Here is a 15,688-nt window from a genome sequence, read left to right as displayed (position 1 = left end):
CCACCTCCCAGTTGTCTCTCTGTGTTGTAAACAGCGGCTATCCACGCAAGTGACGTAACACCCGGTCACAGGTGGGTATTGGGAAATGCAGGTAGGAAGTGTACAAGTGTTAAGCTTTTTTAATGCATCTATATGATGTGAGGTGAAAGTGTGGAGTAGTGGTTAGGGCTCTGGACTCTTGACCGGAGGATTGTGGGTTCAATCCCAGGTGGGGGACACTGCTGCTGTACCCTTGAGCAAGGTACTTTAACTAGATTGCTCCAGTAAAAACCCAACTGTATAAATGGGTAATTGTATGTAAAAATAATGTGATATCTTGTAACAAAAGGGCCTCTGCTAAGAAATAAAATAAACAATAAACAATGTAGAAAACACACTGTAGGAGCTGCCAAGCTAAATAAGTTCTAACTAAATACAAAATAAAGATGGGAAAAGGGGTAATCATGTATCATCCAGGTTGTAAAAATGTTTTGTCATACCCAGAACTTTTTTCCTTCAACTGCAGTGATTCAGTAGCTTGATGTCTTCTGGAATCACCATCTTGTGCTGCATCTCTGACAAAGTTGTTTGGGACACTCTGGGACTCCTTGAATGAAATATAACTTTAATACCTTTTTGTCTATAATCAGTCACCAACGAGTAGTAAAGATGTATATGTGTATATTATAGCTTTGTGAAAGGGAAGAGTGTGTGAGGGGGTTGACAGAGTTTCATAAAAAGCAGTGCAACAGTAGGGCAATACTAATTTTTGATTGTATCTGGGTAGGTTACAGCTACCTAATTAAATTGGTGAGTGTGTCATGTAAATCAGACAAAATAGTAAATTAAATTGCAGTGCCTGCAGTAATCAAATAATTCATGAAAATATAGTCTTTGTTCCATGAATGTGGGCTAAAATGACCCTATTATATCAGTTCTGAAGCAGTAATGAGGCACCTGAACATGGTTAAAAAGAGCAAAAGCCTTTGAAAGTTACCGGAAAATATAACCTCATGCAGTGCACAGTCTAAAGGTACTTACAGAGTCCTGGGGAATGCCAAGTCCTAGAGTTTCAGCAACAACAGTGACTAAATTCAAGCCTGGCTTTTCATCAGAAAAACACCCACTTCCAAGATTTTCTTAAAAGGCAAAAACAGTACATTTTTAACAATATCAAGTTCTACTGGTAAGATAAGCTGGCAAATGTAGAAAGATAAATAACTAAAAAAAAAAAAAAGTTAGATCTTACAGTAAATTAATTCCCTATTTTTTTTTTTAATTATGTTACTTGCATGTATATTAATTTAAACAAACATACTTGCGTTTGGAGATAATTCTAGGTCACATGTTTCTGGCACCAGGATATCCTTCTCATTTCCAGCCTGGATTAATGAAAACAGACCAACATTACCTTGCTCTAAACAAAAAAAACAAAAAAAAGTTAAATATTATTACAATCGATTTGGCTCAATTAGTTCACATGAATCAGAACTAAAGTAATAATTCATTCGTAGAAAAAAAATCTACCATCAGTGGTTGGAGATCTCTCAGAGTTAGCAGGGGGTTTCTCAGAGTAACGAACATGCTTGTTCTCCTTTTTCCTTCTCAGTCTGCTCACCATAGACAGGGAGACTGGTTTAACAGGAGAATCAGGGATAACCCCATCCCCCTGATCTAAAATCTCCCCAGCCTGACAGGACTTCTCCCTGTGATGGCAAAAAGCAAGGCCAGTTAGCTAATGACATAAAACATTACAGAATTTCGGGGTGGAGCTGTGAAAAAGTGACACTACTTACTCCATCATTTTACTAAAATGCTCCAGCTGCTGGCAAAGCTTCTTGTTTTCATCTTGAATGTTATTTCTTTCGTTCACTTTAAAGGAAATACAGTACATTATGAATAGAAAACAAAGACATATCTGCCACAATTAAACACTTGTTTCCAACCCTGTATTTAAAAATTGTGCAGTACTTTGGGATAGAGTCCTGCGCGGGTCCGATTTTTACAACCCGGACCTGCTACTACAGGACCCCACCTGAACCCACAACCCGCTGCAACACCGTCTTCTTACCTGCGACTCGACCCGCTTTAATAAGACCTGCTGTAACCTGTCCTTTACCTACTGCCTGCGTCAACTGACTCTCTCACACTCACATTCACACACAGATATCTCTACCATTCTCCACCGATTGAGTTTACACAATAGGCTATACAGCGTGGTAGCTTTCACTAGTGGTCTGGTTATATTACATTGTACCATATTAACTATCTCTACTTACTTTACTATAAAATATAAATACCTGTCTATTCCTTTCGTGCCACCAGTTGAAAGGAAGCTACACCTGTGCTTTCACAGAGATGATGTATCAGTTTTGTGGTTATGTCATTCACAAAAACATAATGACAGGTTTTACAAGCAATGGATCCAGTCACATGTTTATTATTTTCATACGCTATGATTCCAAAATAATTCCACACTTCTGATTTACCTCTTGAACTACATGATAGAACCCCTGCACTATCTTTTATCTCACCTCGTTCACAGACATTTTTAATATCACCAAGCAGACGTGATAAAAAGATCTTGAGACGTATGAAACAAGCGAGAACAACATTGCTTAGTCAGCTGACTTCTCCCTAATCGCCTCCGGCTTTAGTGCAGAAAATACATGTACGCTGAAAGGTCATAAAACATTTTTGGCGATTCAAATTAAAGACACAATTTTATTTATTTTTTTAATTTATTTTTTTTTGCCCGCACCGCAAACCGCGAAAAAGTTCACATTCCGACCCGCTTTTGCAGGTCACCCGCGGGCCCCACGGGTACCCGACCCGATGCAGGACTCTACTTTGGGATGCTTGACAAGAAAGGCGCTATTGTGATTTTGATTTACCTAAAATCAGAAACAAAAGTCTCAACATCAACCTCCCATGACAGAATTCACCGTTTTAAATGTATTTTTCCAATGATTATCCTGAAACAATAAAGGAATTTTATTTTAGTTTAAATAATTTTTTTTTTTTTGGTTAAAAATGAAAACCTAGCTCATTATGGCCTACAGAAAAACATATAGCTGAAGTCATACCCTGCCATTTTGTATTAGTAGGAAAATACATTAAAGTTACAACTGTCCTGTCTCCCTCCTACCCTTCCTCTCTAAAACCCTCGAGCGGACTGTACACTGCCAGCTCTCTGCTTTCCTGTCCAACCACTCTCTGCTCGACCCTCTCCAATCTGGCTTCCGCTCTGTTCACTCCACTGAAACCGCCCTCCTGTCTGTCACCAACACACTTAAGTATTCCCGAGCTGCCTCTCTCTCCTCTGTCCTAATTCTCCTTGACCCCTCTGCTGCCTTTGACACTGTTGATCACTCTATTCTACTATCATCTCTCGCTGACCTGGGGATATCTGGCACTGCTCTGGCCTGGTTCTCCTCCTACCTCTCCAACCGCACTTACCAGGTAACCTGGCGTGGAGCAACCTCCACACCTCACCCTCTCTTAACAGAAGTCCCCCAAGGGTCAGTCTTGGGTCCTCTCCTGTTCTCTCTCTACACCCGGTCCCTAGGCCCCCTCATCGCATCCTATGGTTTCTCATACCATTTCTATGCTGATGATGCCCAGATTTTCCTCTCCTTCCCCACCTCTGACTCCACCATCTCCTCCCGTATCTCTACCTGTCTGTCTGCTATTTCCTCCTGGATGCACTCGCATCACCTCAAACTCAACCTCTCTAAATCTGACCTCCTTTTCTTTCCCTCCTCCTCCCCCTCCTCTGATCTCTCTATCTTTGTTCCTCTGGAATCTACCACACTCTCTCCATCTTCCTCTGCTAAGAACCTCTGAGTCACCCTGGACCCCTGCCTCTCTTATTCCCAGCACATCTCCACTCTGGCACGCACTTGCCGATTCTTCCTGAGCAACATCCGAAGATTCCGACCCTTCCTCACCAACTATGCTACCCAGCTCCTGGTCCAGGCCTTAGTACTCTCCCGCCTAGACTACTGCAACTCCCTCCTGGCTGGCCTCCCTGCGTCCGCCACCCGTCCGCTACAGCTCATCCAGAACTCCGCTGCCCGCCTGGTGTTCTCTCTGCCTCGCTTCTCCCACACTACTCCACTACTCTGCTCACTCCACTGGCTCCCGATCACCGCTTGCATCCAGTTCAAGACTCTTGTACTAGCCTACAGATGCCGTGACCAGACTGCACCCAGCTACCTCCAGACCCTCATCTCTCCCTACACCCCCACTCGACCTCTCCGCTCCGCCTGCACTAGAAGACTGGCTCTACCTCCGCTACGCTCCCCTGCCTCCAGAGCCCGCTCCTTCTCCACCCTTGCTCCGCAGTGGTGGAATGACCTTCCTACAGATGTCAGGACTCTGTTTTTATCCTGAGACACTATCACCCTTCCTTAAATGCGCTTTATTTGCTCTTATCTGCCCCCTATTTTTCTGCATTTAATCCTGTACTTCAGAATACTGTAATCTGCCAAGTGTTTAATCTGTAGTATTTTGTATTTAATCATATCCTGATGTAACTATCACTGTTATCTGCTGTATTACTGAATTGTATTTTGTCACACTTGTACTTTGCTTGAACAAAAGTCATTGTATTTATCTTGCTCTTATTGTATTACTTGTATTGTAACACTTGAAATGTATTTGCTTACGATTGTAAGTCGCCTTGGATAAGGGCGTCTGCTAAGAAATAAATAATAATAATAATAATAATAATAATAATAATAATAATAATAATAATAATTATTATAATAACTGCACTCATTTAAAATCAACAAATAAATAAAAATCAAGTTACTGATAAAGGCATTGATTACTTTTTTTTACCTTAACTCAGGCTAGCCTGTTCTCTTAGACTTTCTCAGGCATTGATATTTCACTGTATAAAAATTTTTTAAAATCATTATTCTTGCCTATATAATTTATTATATACGCATTTGTAGGTGATTGGGATTAGACAGAGATCTTTCCGAATCTGATGATACAAATATACATTTTAGCATTGCACCAAAAAGTTGACCTTTAATTGAATGGTATGCAGTGGTAAAATGCTTAAAAGAACAATCTTTACCATGGAAAAGCAGGAGAGGAAGCATTTGATTTAGCCTGGCAGTGAAAAAGTTTGGGTCAGATTATCATGAAAACAAAGTGACAGGAAATCAGGATTTTTAAGAATGCTGGTAGATGTCAGTAGCTTATTAAGAAGAATCGGGTAAGAGGCGTAATTCTAGCTGTTTTTGTACATTAAGAAACAAAGATGTCATTGATTTTTTTGTAAGGATGCAGCAAGAACATGTTCCCTAAGAGTTCTGCCAAGAGGTAATGATTTAATTATGTAGCCTGTTTAACATCTTCAGCCTACATCCTTCTAAAGGCTCATTGTACTCTGAAAACTCTATGGCTTTTTTCTGCACTCATCTGCTATGGAGGATGGCTCTGTGCATTGCAGATATTGGTAACATTTTTTAAATGCTTCATTGGTTATTTCTGGGTCAACCCTTGGTGCTTTCAGTTTTAAAAGTAGCTTTAAGCTGCAAGAAATACTTTGAAAACATTTCTGGCATACCAGAGATTTAAAAATGATTTTCCAGCTAAAAAGAAACAAATTCATCACCTAAGAAAGATACCTGTATTCTTAATTTAGTGTATTTAAGACTCCTTGAAAAGTACAGTAAAACCATACTTACTGAGTTCAGTGATGAGCTTTAGGTTCTGTTGTCGAATGTTTTCAAATTCCACCTGTTTCTTTCTCATATGGTCTTCTGTTACAGCACATCGATCACATAATCCCGCCCTTAACCTGTAAATTCAATAAAAAAGGTTAATAAGTGAAACTTACGTTACTAACAAGTATGTCACTAACATACATCCTCTGCCTGTAAATTCAAAATTCACGCTATCAGTATTATGAAAAAGTTAATTACCATGTGTGACAGAGAGAGAAGGAATCTGAACTGCAAATCTCTCTCCCGACCAGAAAGGATGCTGTGTAAGGTTGGTGGTATGCTTTCCCATAGACGGGGCGAAGGCGACTTGATGGTAGGTGGCAACAGGAAGTCGGCCATTTTGGGGAAAGTGCGTAGCTGCAAGTTTGCTAAACAACTCCGTTGTGGTCAGATGCGGGGCAAGCAAGCAATTGGATAGACCGTGGTGCCGGGCTGATCACAGGGAGGAGTTTGGCAGTACAAAGGGGACACAGCTTTGCGAGTACGGCCCCTTAGGCTGAAATATTGTAAATGTTTAACAAGCTGGAGGGCTGTTGGTTTTGTTGTGCTTTGGCAGATGAGTAGGAGCCAGGGAGCTGCAGCCAGAGAGCCAGTACTATCACCCCGAGCACCCACCGCACTGCACTGCAGTGAGCACCACAGAGAGCACTTTTCCGTGCACCAACCTGAACTGTTGTGATTGTTGATTATTGTTTTGGGACTGCAATCCTGCCGTATAGCCCCCCCATACCATTGATGGTAAAGGGGCAGATTGATTATTATATATTTAATAAATACAGACTGTTTTGGGAACTGAACCGTTGTCTGGATATATATTCACCCACACCACTCACCTCCTGACACTGGGATATATCAACAGTATGTACAGAATAGTATAGACTAAGAATTAGCAATGAAATCTTTAAATCACAATTTGATAAGTGCTTCTAGATATATGCAATAATGTAAGTGTGACACACAGACGTACGGACAGACAGGCACTCCCAAATATCCCTAGAGTATTAGATTCCTAATAATGCTAAATCATGTTAAAATCAAGCTTCGTGACAATACCACAAGCAGTTCTCCAGATACATGGACAAACTTGAAGTGCGACATACAAACCTAAGACCGCCTCTACTACACCCCCTTCGCAGGGGATGTCACCCCCAGCGGTGGATAAGAAGGATCAAGCATACAGTATTTACAAACAGCCATGTTCATACGTTCCTATACAGGTGTGTAATCTATATCACAGATGAAAGTGAGGAGAAGTAAAAAAAAAAACAAGCTGAAAAGTGGCAGGAATCCAGGATCCACGGCCGTGTTGGATTTTTTGCTCAGGAATCCAAATTAAATGAAGTTAAGATTCAGATTACACCTGAAAGTAGAATGTATCCCAAATAATAAGTGAACTTAAACTGCTGGTTTCACAAACCCAGTGATGCCAATACTTGAGAGTGAACAAAACGGCACCTGTCAAGCTAAATTAGGTAAATGTGTCAGAACAGTAAAATAGGGTCTGTGAAACTTGATGCAAGTATCCAGTCAAATAAAGTTGAGGTAAAATATATATTTAAGTTTCAAGTGAAATCTATTTTTTCTTACCTGTGCACATGGGCTGAAATAACTGCTGTACAGCATGTCTTTTCTTTTAAAGTTCTTGTTCCTTTGGATCTCAAATGCAACTTGTTCACATCAGAAAGTCACTCCCTTTTAATTGTTAAAAGGTCAAAAAAGAACTATGTACACTTTCAATTGTTCCTGTTAATTTCTATTTTTGTGGCGCTATCCTTTCCCTCCTTTTTTATCTTTATTTTTTTCTATATTTATTAATAATAATAATACCTACAAAAGAAGCCACACAAAATACTTTCAGTGCAGGCATGCACAAGGCAAGAGCTCTTAAACTTGAGCTAATCATCCACTCGTTTGGGCTTGTTTGCACTAAGCACTTAATTGTAAAGGTTTATTTTTAGGCACAAAGTTGACATTTTTGGCTTCATTTTATGTTACCATAGAAAAAATGTATGAAAATATAGTGCTAATAAAAACAAACACTAATGGTTTATGTCATGTAAGTTTAATAAAAAAAAAGTTTAAACTTAAAAAGGGCACAACTTTAAAAAAAAAAAATATTATATATATATATATATATATAAAATATATATATATATATATATATATAAAATATATATATATATATAAAATATATATACAGACGTGCTCAAATTTGTTGGTACCCTTACAGCTCATTGAAATAATGCTTCATTCCTCCTGAAAAGTGATGACATTAAAAGCTATTTTATCATGTATACTTGCATGCCTTTGGTATGTCATAGAATAAAGCAAAGAAGCTGTGAAAAGAGATGAATTATTGCTTATTCTACAAAGATATTCTAAAATGGACACATTTGTTGGTACCCCTTAGAAAAGATAATAAATAATTGGATTATAGTGATATTTCAAACTAATTTGTTTCTTTAATTAGTATCACACATGTCTCAGCCTATTTAAATGGAGAAAAGTAGTCACTGTGCTGTTTGGTATCATTGTGTGCACCACACTGAACATGGACCAGAGAAAGCAAAGGAGAGAGTTGTCTGAGGAGATCAGAAAGAAAATAATAGACAAGCATGGTAAAGGTAAAGGCTACAAGACCATCTCCAAGCAGCTTGATGTTCCTGTGACAACAGTTGCAAATATTATTAAGAAGTTTAAGGTCCATGGAACTGTAGCCAACCTCCCTGGGCGCGGCCGCAAGAGGAAAATCGACCCCAGAGTGAACAGAAGGATAGTGCGAATGGTAGAAAAAGAACCAAGGATAACTGCCAAAGAGATACAAGCTGAACTCCAAGGTGAAGGTACGTCAGTTTCTGATCGCACCATCCGTTGCTTTTTGAGCGAAAGTGGCTCCATGGAAGAAGACCCAGGAGGACTCCACTTTTGAAAGAAAAACATAAAAAAGCCAGACTGGAATTTGCTAAAATGCATATTGACAAGCCACAATCCTTCTGGGAGAATGTCCTTTGGACAGATGAGTCAAAACTGGAGCTTTTTGGCAAGTCACATCAGCTCTATGTTCACGGACGAAAAAATGAAGCTTTCAAAGAAAAGAACACCATACCTACAGTGAAACATGGAGGAGGCTCGGTTATGTTTTGGGGCTGCTTTGCTGCACCTGGCACAGGGTGCCTTGAATCTGTGCAGGGCACAATGAAATCTCAAGACTATCAAGGCATTCTGGAGCGAAACGTACTGCCCAGTGTCAGAAAGCTCTGTCTCAGTCGCAGGTCATGGGTCCTCCAACAGGATAATGACCCAAAACACACAGCTAAAAGCACCCAAGAATGGATAAGAACAAAACATTGGACTATTCTGAAGTGGCCTTCTATGAGTCCTGATCTGAATCCTATCGAACATCTATGGAAAGAGCTGAAACTTGCAGTCTGGAGAAGGCACCCATCAAACCTGAGACAGCTGGAGCAGTTTGCTCAGGAAGAGTGGGCCAAACTACCTGTTAACAGGTGCAGAAGTCTCATTGAGAGCTACAGAAAACGTTTGATTGCAGCGATTGCCTCTAAAGGTTGTGCAACAAAATATTAAGTTAGCGGTCCCATCATTTTTGTCCATGCCATTTTCATTTGTTTTCTTATTTACAATATTATGTTGAATAAAAAATCAAAAGCAAAGTCTGATTTCTATTAAATATGGAATAAACAATGGTGGATGCCAATTAATAAAGTTATTTCAGAGAAAATTGTGCATTCTATATATATATATATATATATATATATATATATATATATATATATATAAACGTTCAGTTAATAAAAGTTTAAAATGACCTCTTGATTTTTCACTGTCTTCTATGGGAATCAGATCCTTGTTTTTCAAAAAAGATGCTTGTTTAAACACAGGGTGTATTTTATAATTCGCTGGATCACCATGTTTGTCTCCATCAACATCAGGCCACAAAGAAAATGCAGCAGGTATTTATGATGTCTACATGTTTTCTACAGAGAATATGGCTTTCCAATGCCTTGTACCCTCTTGTTCCATAATGAGCCGTTCACATAACAGGTATGCATGCGGACCAATAATAAAAAAAAGTGGACTTAGTTATTGTTGTACAAGACGCAAGCATATCGTCAGTATATTTTTAATAGGAAAGCATTTATAATAAAGGCAGAGACGGTGCTCACAGGCTTCATCAACAATGTCCGCAATCAAACCCCCCACCCCCGTATATGTATCTTAATTTTTCGCCAGCAGCTTCCTTTCGTTCCATTATTTTCGCCATTTTCTGCAATGTGAACTGTACAACTGTACCATAACTGTACAGTACTTGTTTGTGGACCAATGAAATACCAACTGCAAGCACCAATGGGGTACGTGATGTAAAAACAACCGCCTTAATTAAATTGTGCCTTATTTTTTTTGTTTTGTGTTAATAGCTTAAAAAAATTAAAGACTGAAAAAAAAAAAAAAAAAAGCAAAACCAGAACATTTTTGTTCCCCCGGATCTGCATTGGTCACATCAAGCACCGGGGGACTGAGAAAGCGGAAAAATGCCGATCAGCGGAGATTTTTGATTTGTGATATATAGTAAATATGGACTGGACAGGAGGGCTATACTGGAAAATTATTGACCTGGGAAGAATATTGTTACCAATAGGGGGCTATAATGCCCGAAGCCGCAGATGACAATAGTCTTCCTGGGGGGCATTTAATTTTCTACTATGGCCAAGTCTGCAGACATATTTAATATATGAATCAGTCAAGAAAGTAAGTGAGGCAAGTTTGGATAGTAAATACGACTTTATATATTTTGTTTAAATACAGCTGATACAGCATGCATGCATAAATAAATAAATAAATAAAAAGAAAATGGTTTTTGAAGTTCATACCGCATAATTAGCAAAGTTTTTCTCCGTCTCCGTCTGGTTTGCTGACTGCTGCATAGTCCAGTTTACCGGTATATCCCGCCCGTCATACAGTAATCCGTCGCATATCCGCCTGCCGTGGGACCAGAGTAAGGGCGGATATGTAAAAAGGCGGATAAATTAATCCTGTTTTAAATTCCATTATACACAGCTGTAACAATTTATTATTGTAGCGACGGGGCTCAGAAGAGCCGCTGCTTGGGTGTTAGGTGTTGTACGCGTTGTGTGTATTGTTAAGCTGATATGTGTGTGAGAGTGTATGCGCAACCAGGAGTGAATGGGGTTAGTTAGATTGCACGGCTGCGTGCGAGTGGTGGAGGAGCCGTTAAAAAGTGTGTGCGACAGTTTGAGTGAGAGATAGTAACTGCCTACAGTTTGAGATTGGAAGCCAGCTACAGTTGTTTGTGGTTAAATAAAAGACTGAAAGACACTCACCTTGTCAGCGACTTTAATCTCTGAACTAATCTTCTCTATTCAATAATAAACTAACTTTGCTGAAGAGATTGATCATGGCGGATAAACGGTTAGGGCAGATATGTGATGGACGGATATGCGACGGACTACTGTATTTGTTTTCGTCAAGCTGAATTTGTTTGAATTTCAGAAAGTCAGAAAAAAGTGACAGTAATGTTTTAATCACCATTTTTGTGTTCGGAGCATCTTTCTTTTGTAGTATGTTTTGTAATTCATTTTCTGTTAACTCACAGAATCGCTATTGAGCAGTTTTCACATTTCACCATTTTCTCTTGTGAGGAATGAAGACGAAAGACGTTCCTTTGAAAAGGGATGGGACTGATAGTGATGTGAACCAATCAGATGACAGATGGAGACTATTGCCCGGTGGTGTAAGGATGTTGGGGCAATAGTTCAATTTATTTTTGCTCCTATGACGAGGTTTTAACCAAATCACAGGCCAGAATTTCCAACCAGACAGACAGACAGAGAGAGATAGTATTTCTAAAACCTTAGTGCATAATACTTTTTCGAGGATAACATTTAACAATTCAGTTCATTTCCCCCAGTAGTGTGGTCACCAGCTAAGACAGGTGAACGGTATGCTGCCCTACCAAGGAAACAGCTAAATGTTTCTACATATCATACCTGTCCTCTAAAACTTTAACATTGTCTTTCAATGATTTCTGGTGTTCTCTTAGCTGCTGATTTTTTGTAAAAAACTCCTCCAGTCTTTGGGCATCTCTGGGGAAATAAAACAAAAAAAAAACAATAAATACACTGTTGCACATACAAATCAACTGATCTTGTTCTACTGAAATGTTATTTTACTGTTTTCAAAAGGTGTGCAAAAAATGTACATACTTTAAAAGGTTAAGATGTGGTTCTATGTTCTCCTTGCATACAGGCATTTGGTGGAACAGGGATTGTATGCAAATGCAATGTCTCAAATTAAAAGGGAAAATTATACACTTTGTGAATTTCAAGAAGCAGGTATCCCTTTCTTGTATCTTGATTCTGACTAGCTGGTTATGACCCCTATTTTTTCTTTTTGCATTCTCTCTCTCTCTCATTGTATGTTGATGATTGCTGTGTTATTGGCTTGTCATTCTTTCTTTACCCCTAATGATATTTTCTATTCTTATAGAAAATGTTAAAAATCATAGATTTGTATCATTTGCCCTACATGGCAAGGTTATCCTCTAAATTAAAACAAGCACACTGTCTTTGTATTGTTTTTATTTTTAAAACAATTTTGGCTTAAGTATAATCAATTTTCCCAAGTACAATTTAAAAAGCAATCACAGTAATATTCTATAGTAAATCCTACACGCCTACCCAATGTCAAGAATTAATTTAATAAGAAAAACCCCCCAAAAAACAGTTGCTGTAAGGAGAGCCTGACTTTGTGGCACACAGCCAAAACTCAGCAATGCCCTGTGACCCAGTCAATGACTACAATATTCATCTATACAGACGTGCTCAAATTTGTTGGTACCCTTACAGCTCATTGAAATAATGCTTCATTCCTCCTGAAAAGTGATGAAATTAAAAGCTATTTTATCATGTATACTTGCATGCCTTTGGTATGTCATAGAATAAAGCAAAGAAGCTGTGAAAAGAGATTAATTATTGCTTATTCTACAAAGATATTCTAAAATAGCCTGGACACATTTGTTGGTACCCCTTAGAAAAGATAATAAATAATTGGATTATAGTGCTATTTCAAACTAATTTGTTTCTATAATTAGTATCACACATGTCTCCAATCTTGTAATCAGTCATTCAGCCTATTTAAATGGAGAAAAGTAGTCACTGTGCTGTTTGGTATCATTGTGTGCACCACACTGAACATGGACCAGAGAAAGCAAAGGAGAGAGTTGTCTGAGGAGATCAGGAAGAAAATAATAGACAAGCATGGTAAAGGTAAAGGCTACAAGACCATCTCCAAGCAGCTTGATGTTCCTGTGACAACAGTTGCAAATATTATTAAGAAGTTTAAGGTCCATGGAACTGTAGCCAACCTCCCTGGGCGCGGCCGCAAGAGGAAAATCGACCCCAGAGTGAACAGAAGGATAGTGCGAATGGTAGAAAAAGAACCAAGGATAACTGCCAAAGAGATACAAGCTGAACTCCAAGGTGAAGTTACGTTTGTTTCTGATCACACCATCCATCGCTTTTTGAGCAAAAGTGGGCTCCATGGAAGAAGACCCAGGAGGACTCCACTTTTGAAAGAAAAACATAAAAAAGCCAGACTGGAATTTGCTAAAATGCATATTGACAAGCCACAATCCTTCTGGGAGAATGTCCTTTGGACAGATGAGTCAAAACTGGAGCTTTTTGGCAAGTCACATCAGCTCTATGTTCACAGACGAAAAAATGAAACTTTCAAAGAAAAGAACACCATACCTACAGTGAAACATGGAGGAGGCTCGGTTATGTTTTGGGGCTGCTTTGCTGCGCCTGGCACAGGGTGCCTTGAATCTGTGCAGGGCACAATGAAATCTCAAGACTATCAAGGCATTCTGGAGCGAAACGTACTGCCCAGTGTCAGAAAGCTCTGTCTCAGTCACAGGTCATGGGTCCTCCAACAGGATAATGACCCAAAACACACAGCTAAAAGCACCCAAGAATGGCTAAGAACAAAACATTGGACTATTCTGAAGTGGCCTTCTATGAGTCCTGATCTGAATCCTATCGAACATCTATGGAAAGAGCTGAAACTTGCAGTCTGGAGAAGGCACCCATCAAACCTGAGACAGCTGGAGCAGTTTGCTCAGGAAGAGTGGGCCAAACTACCTGTTAACAGGTGCAGAAGTCTCATTGAGAGCTACAGAAAAGTTTGATTGCAGTGATTGCCTCTAAAGGTTGTGCAACAAAATATTAGGTTAGCAGTCCCATCATTTTTGTCCATGCCATTTTCATTTGTTTTCTTATTTACAATATTATGTTGAATAAAAAATCAAAAGCAAAGTCTGATTTCTATTAAATATGGAATAAACAATGGTGGATGCCAATTACTTTTGTCAGTTTCAAGTTATTTCAGAGAAAATTGTGCATTCTTCGTTTTTTGTGGAGGGGTACCAACAAATTTGAGCACGTCTGTACCAAGACAAAGGAGTCCATTGTGAGACTGGATATCAGCACTGACATATTAAACCTCAGGTATTGAAGGAGGGTCAATGGGAAACACTGACTTTTGTTTAAGGCTATTATACCTATAATGAAATACTTGTATAATGACCCTTGCAAACATTAATTAAGCCCCGTTGGAATGGTATGCAAGATGTCACAACAGACAAGCATTGACTCATTCACCCATTCAGCTAAATCAAATTAACAATTACTTGATCAGAAATTACAACACAAAGTGGATTAATATACACTGTTATTTGGGCTTCAACTGTGCTTCCTACCCCCTCCCTACACTCTTACTGTATATATCTTTCTTCATCAATGATGTGTTATTAATAAGATAACAATTGGTCTCTACCTATGGAAAACTTAGTTTATAGTGGAAAAACCTGAAATGTAACTTAATAAAATCATCATGACTCATTTATTTCCATAAAAATCTAGGCTTAATAAATAATTTACACAAATAGTAAACAAAACAGGCTTACATTGACCAGACAATAGTTGTTATCCGACATGCCAATTATACTCTTTACATTTGAATGGGTTGTGAATGGATAGTATAAGCATGTATAAGCAAACTGCTGAGAAATCATTTTCAAACTTTTTTTTTTTTTTAAAACAGTTAGATCCAAATTAAATAATCCTGTCCTTTAACGTATAATTGCATATTTGTACTTGCTTCTAAAATGAATTTGAGTAATGCAATAATTGTTAGGTGTACAATTTATATAACAGTAATGCATTTTGAAATAGTTTAAATGCATGCTTTTTTATATTTACTATCAAAACACTAGCAGCACATTATGAATCTGACTTTAATCTTATTTTATGGAGGTTTAATTACAGCAGATAATAATTAAGTAACTGAAGAACCTCTAGCCACAGACAATTTAAAAAAGATAAAGTGTGACAGGTATTAAAAACTTTCCAGCAGATGGTGCTAAAAGGATATGTATAAATATTTTAAGTTTCTAGGAAAAAAAATAGGTACTTACAAACATCTCTCCTTCTTCAGTTTGGAGATTTTATCTTGCAACCCTAAATGTGATACAAGAAGTTTATAGTTTGGCAACCTGATGCTGAAAAACATTGTTTGCAGCAATGATAAACATTCTGTTTTAGTACTGTAGCTCCATTTCAGTTTTAGCTTATATACTGAGCATCAAAAGAAACGTATCACTTATATTTGAGCATCAAAAGAAACTTATCACTTATATTTGGATAAAATTCACTAAATGTGATCGCAAAATGACAAACTCTGTTTTAGAGCAGGTGCAGTGACTTTTTATTGTGCTGATTAACAATTGACATTACTGTCTAAAGTTATGGGGGGACGGGGGATACTGTGAAAGTCACAGGCTAGTAGCGTGTGTGGCCACCATTGGAAGCAACACAAGCAGCACATCTGCGACGCATGCTTTGCACCAGGTTTCGGATGTTGTCCTGTGG

The 15,688-nt window shown here is 38.6% G+C and overlaps 1 protein-coding gene across 7 annotated transcripts in view; it reads right to left on the bottom strand.

Annotated features, from left to right (window-relative positions):
- Positions 1 to 15,688, bottom strand: part of LOC117394629 (DNA endonuclease RBBP8-like) — a 51,293-nt gene that overhangs the window by 13,223 nt on the left and 22,382 nt on the right. For 4 of the 7 annotated variants that reach the window (XM_033992992.3, XM_059015779.1, XM_059015788.1 and 1 more), the window contains exons 3-10: positions 15,235 to 15,277; positions 11,750 to 11,845; positions 5,685 to 5,797; positions 1,776 to 1,851; positions 1,507 to 1,685; positions 1,298 to 1,396; positions 1,021 to 1,118; positions 480 to 586 (exon numbers count right to left, since the gene is read on the bottom strand). In XM_033992992.3, the coding sequence (XP_033848883.3) occupies positions 480 to 586; positions 1,021 to 1,118; positions 1,298 to 1,396; positions 1,507 to 1,685; positions 1,776 to 1,851; positions 5,685 to 5,797; positions 11,750 to 11,845; positions 15,235 to 15,277 (811 nt within the window). Of the gene's footprint in view, positions 1 to 479; positions 587 to 1,020; positions 1,119 to 1,297; positions 1,397 to 1,506; positions 1,686 to 1,775; positions 1,852 to 5,684; positions 5,798 to 10,612; positions 10,722 to 11,749; positions 11,846 to 15,234; positions 15,278 to 15,688 lie in introns of all 7 variants that reach the window. The other 3 variants (XM_059015797.1, XM_059015807.1, XM_033992994.3) reach the window with 2 other exon arrangements.

Source organism: Acipenser ruthenus, chromosome 3, assembly GCF_902713425.1.
Source record: "Acipenser ruthenus chromosome 3, fAciRut3.2 maternal haplotype, whole genome shotgun sequence".
NCBI classification, from domain to species: domain Eukaryota; kingdom Metazoa; phylum Chordata; class Actinopteri; order Acipenseriformes; family Acipenseridae; genus Acipenser; species Acipenser ruthenus.
The sequence above is the reverse complement of the archived record's forward strand: the minus strand, read 5'-3'. Positions and strand labels throughout refer to the sequence as shown.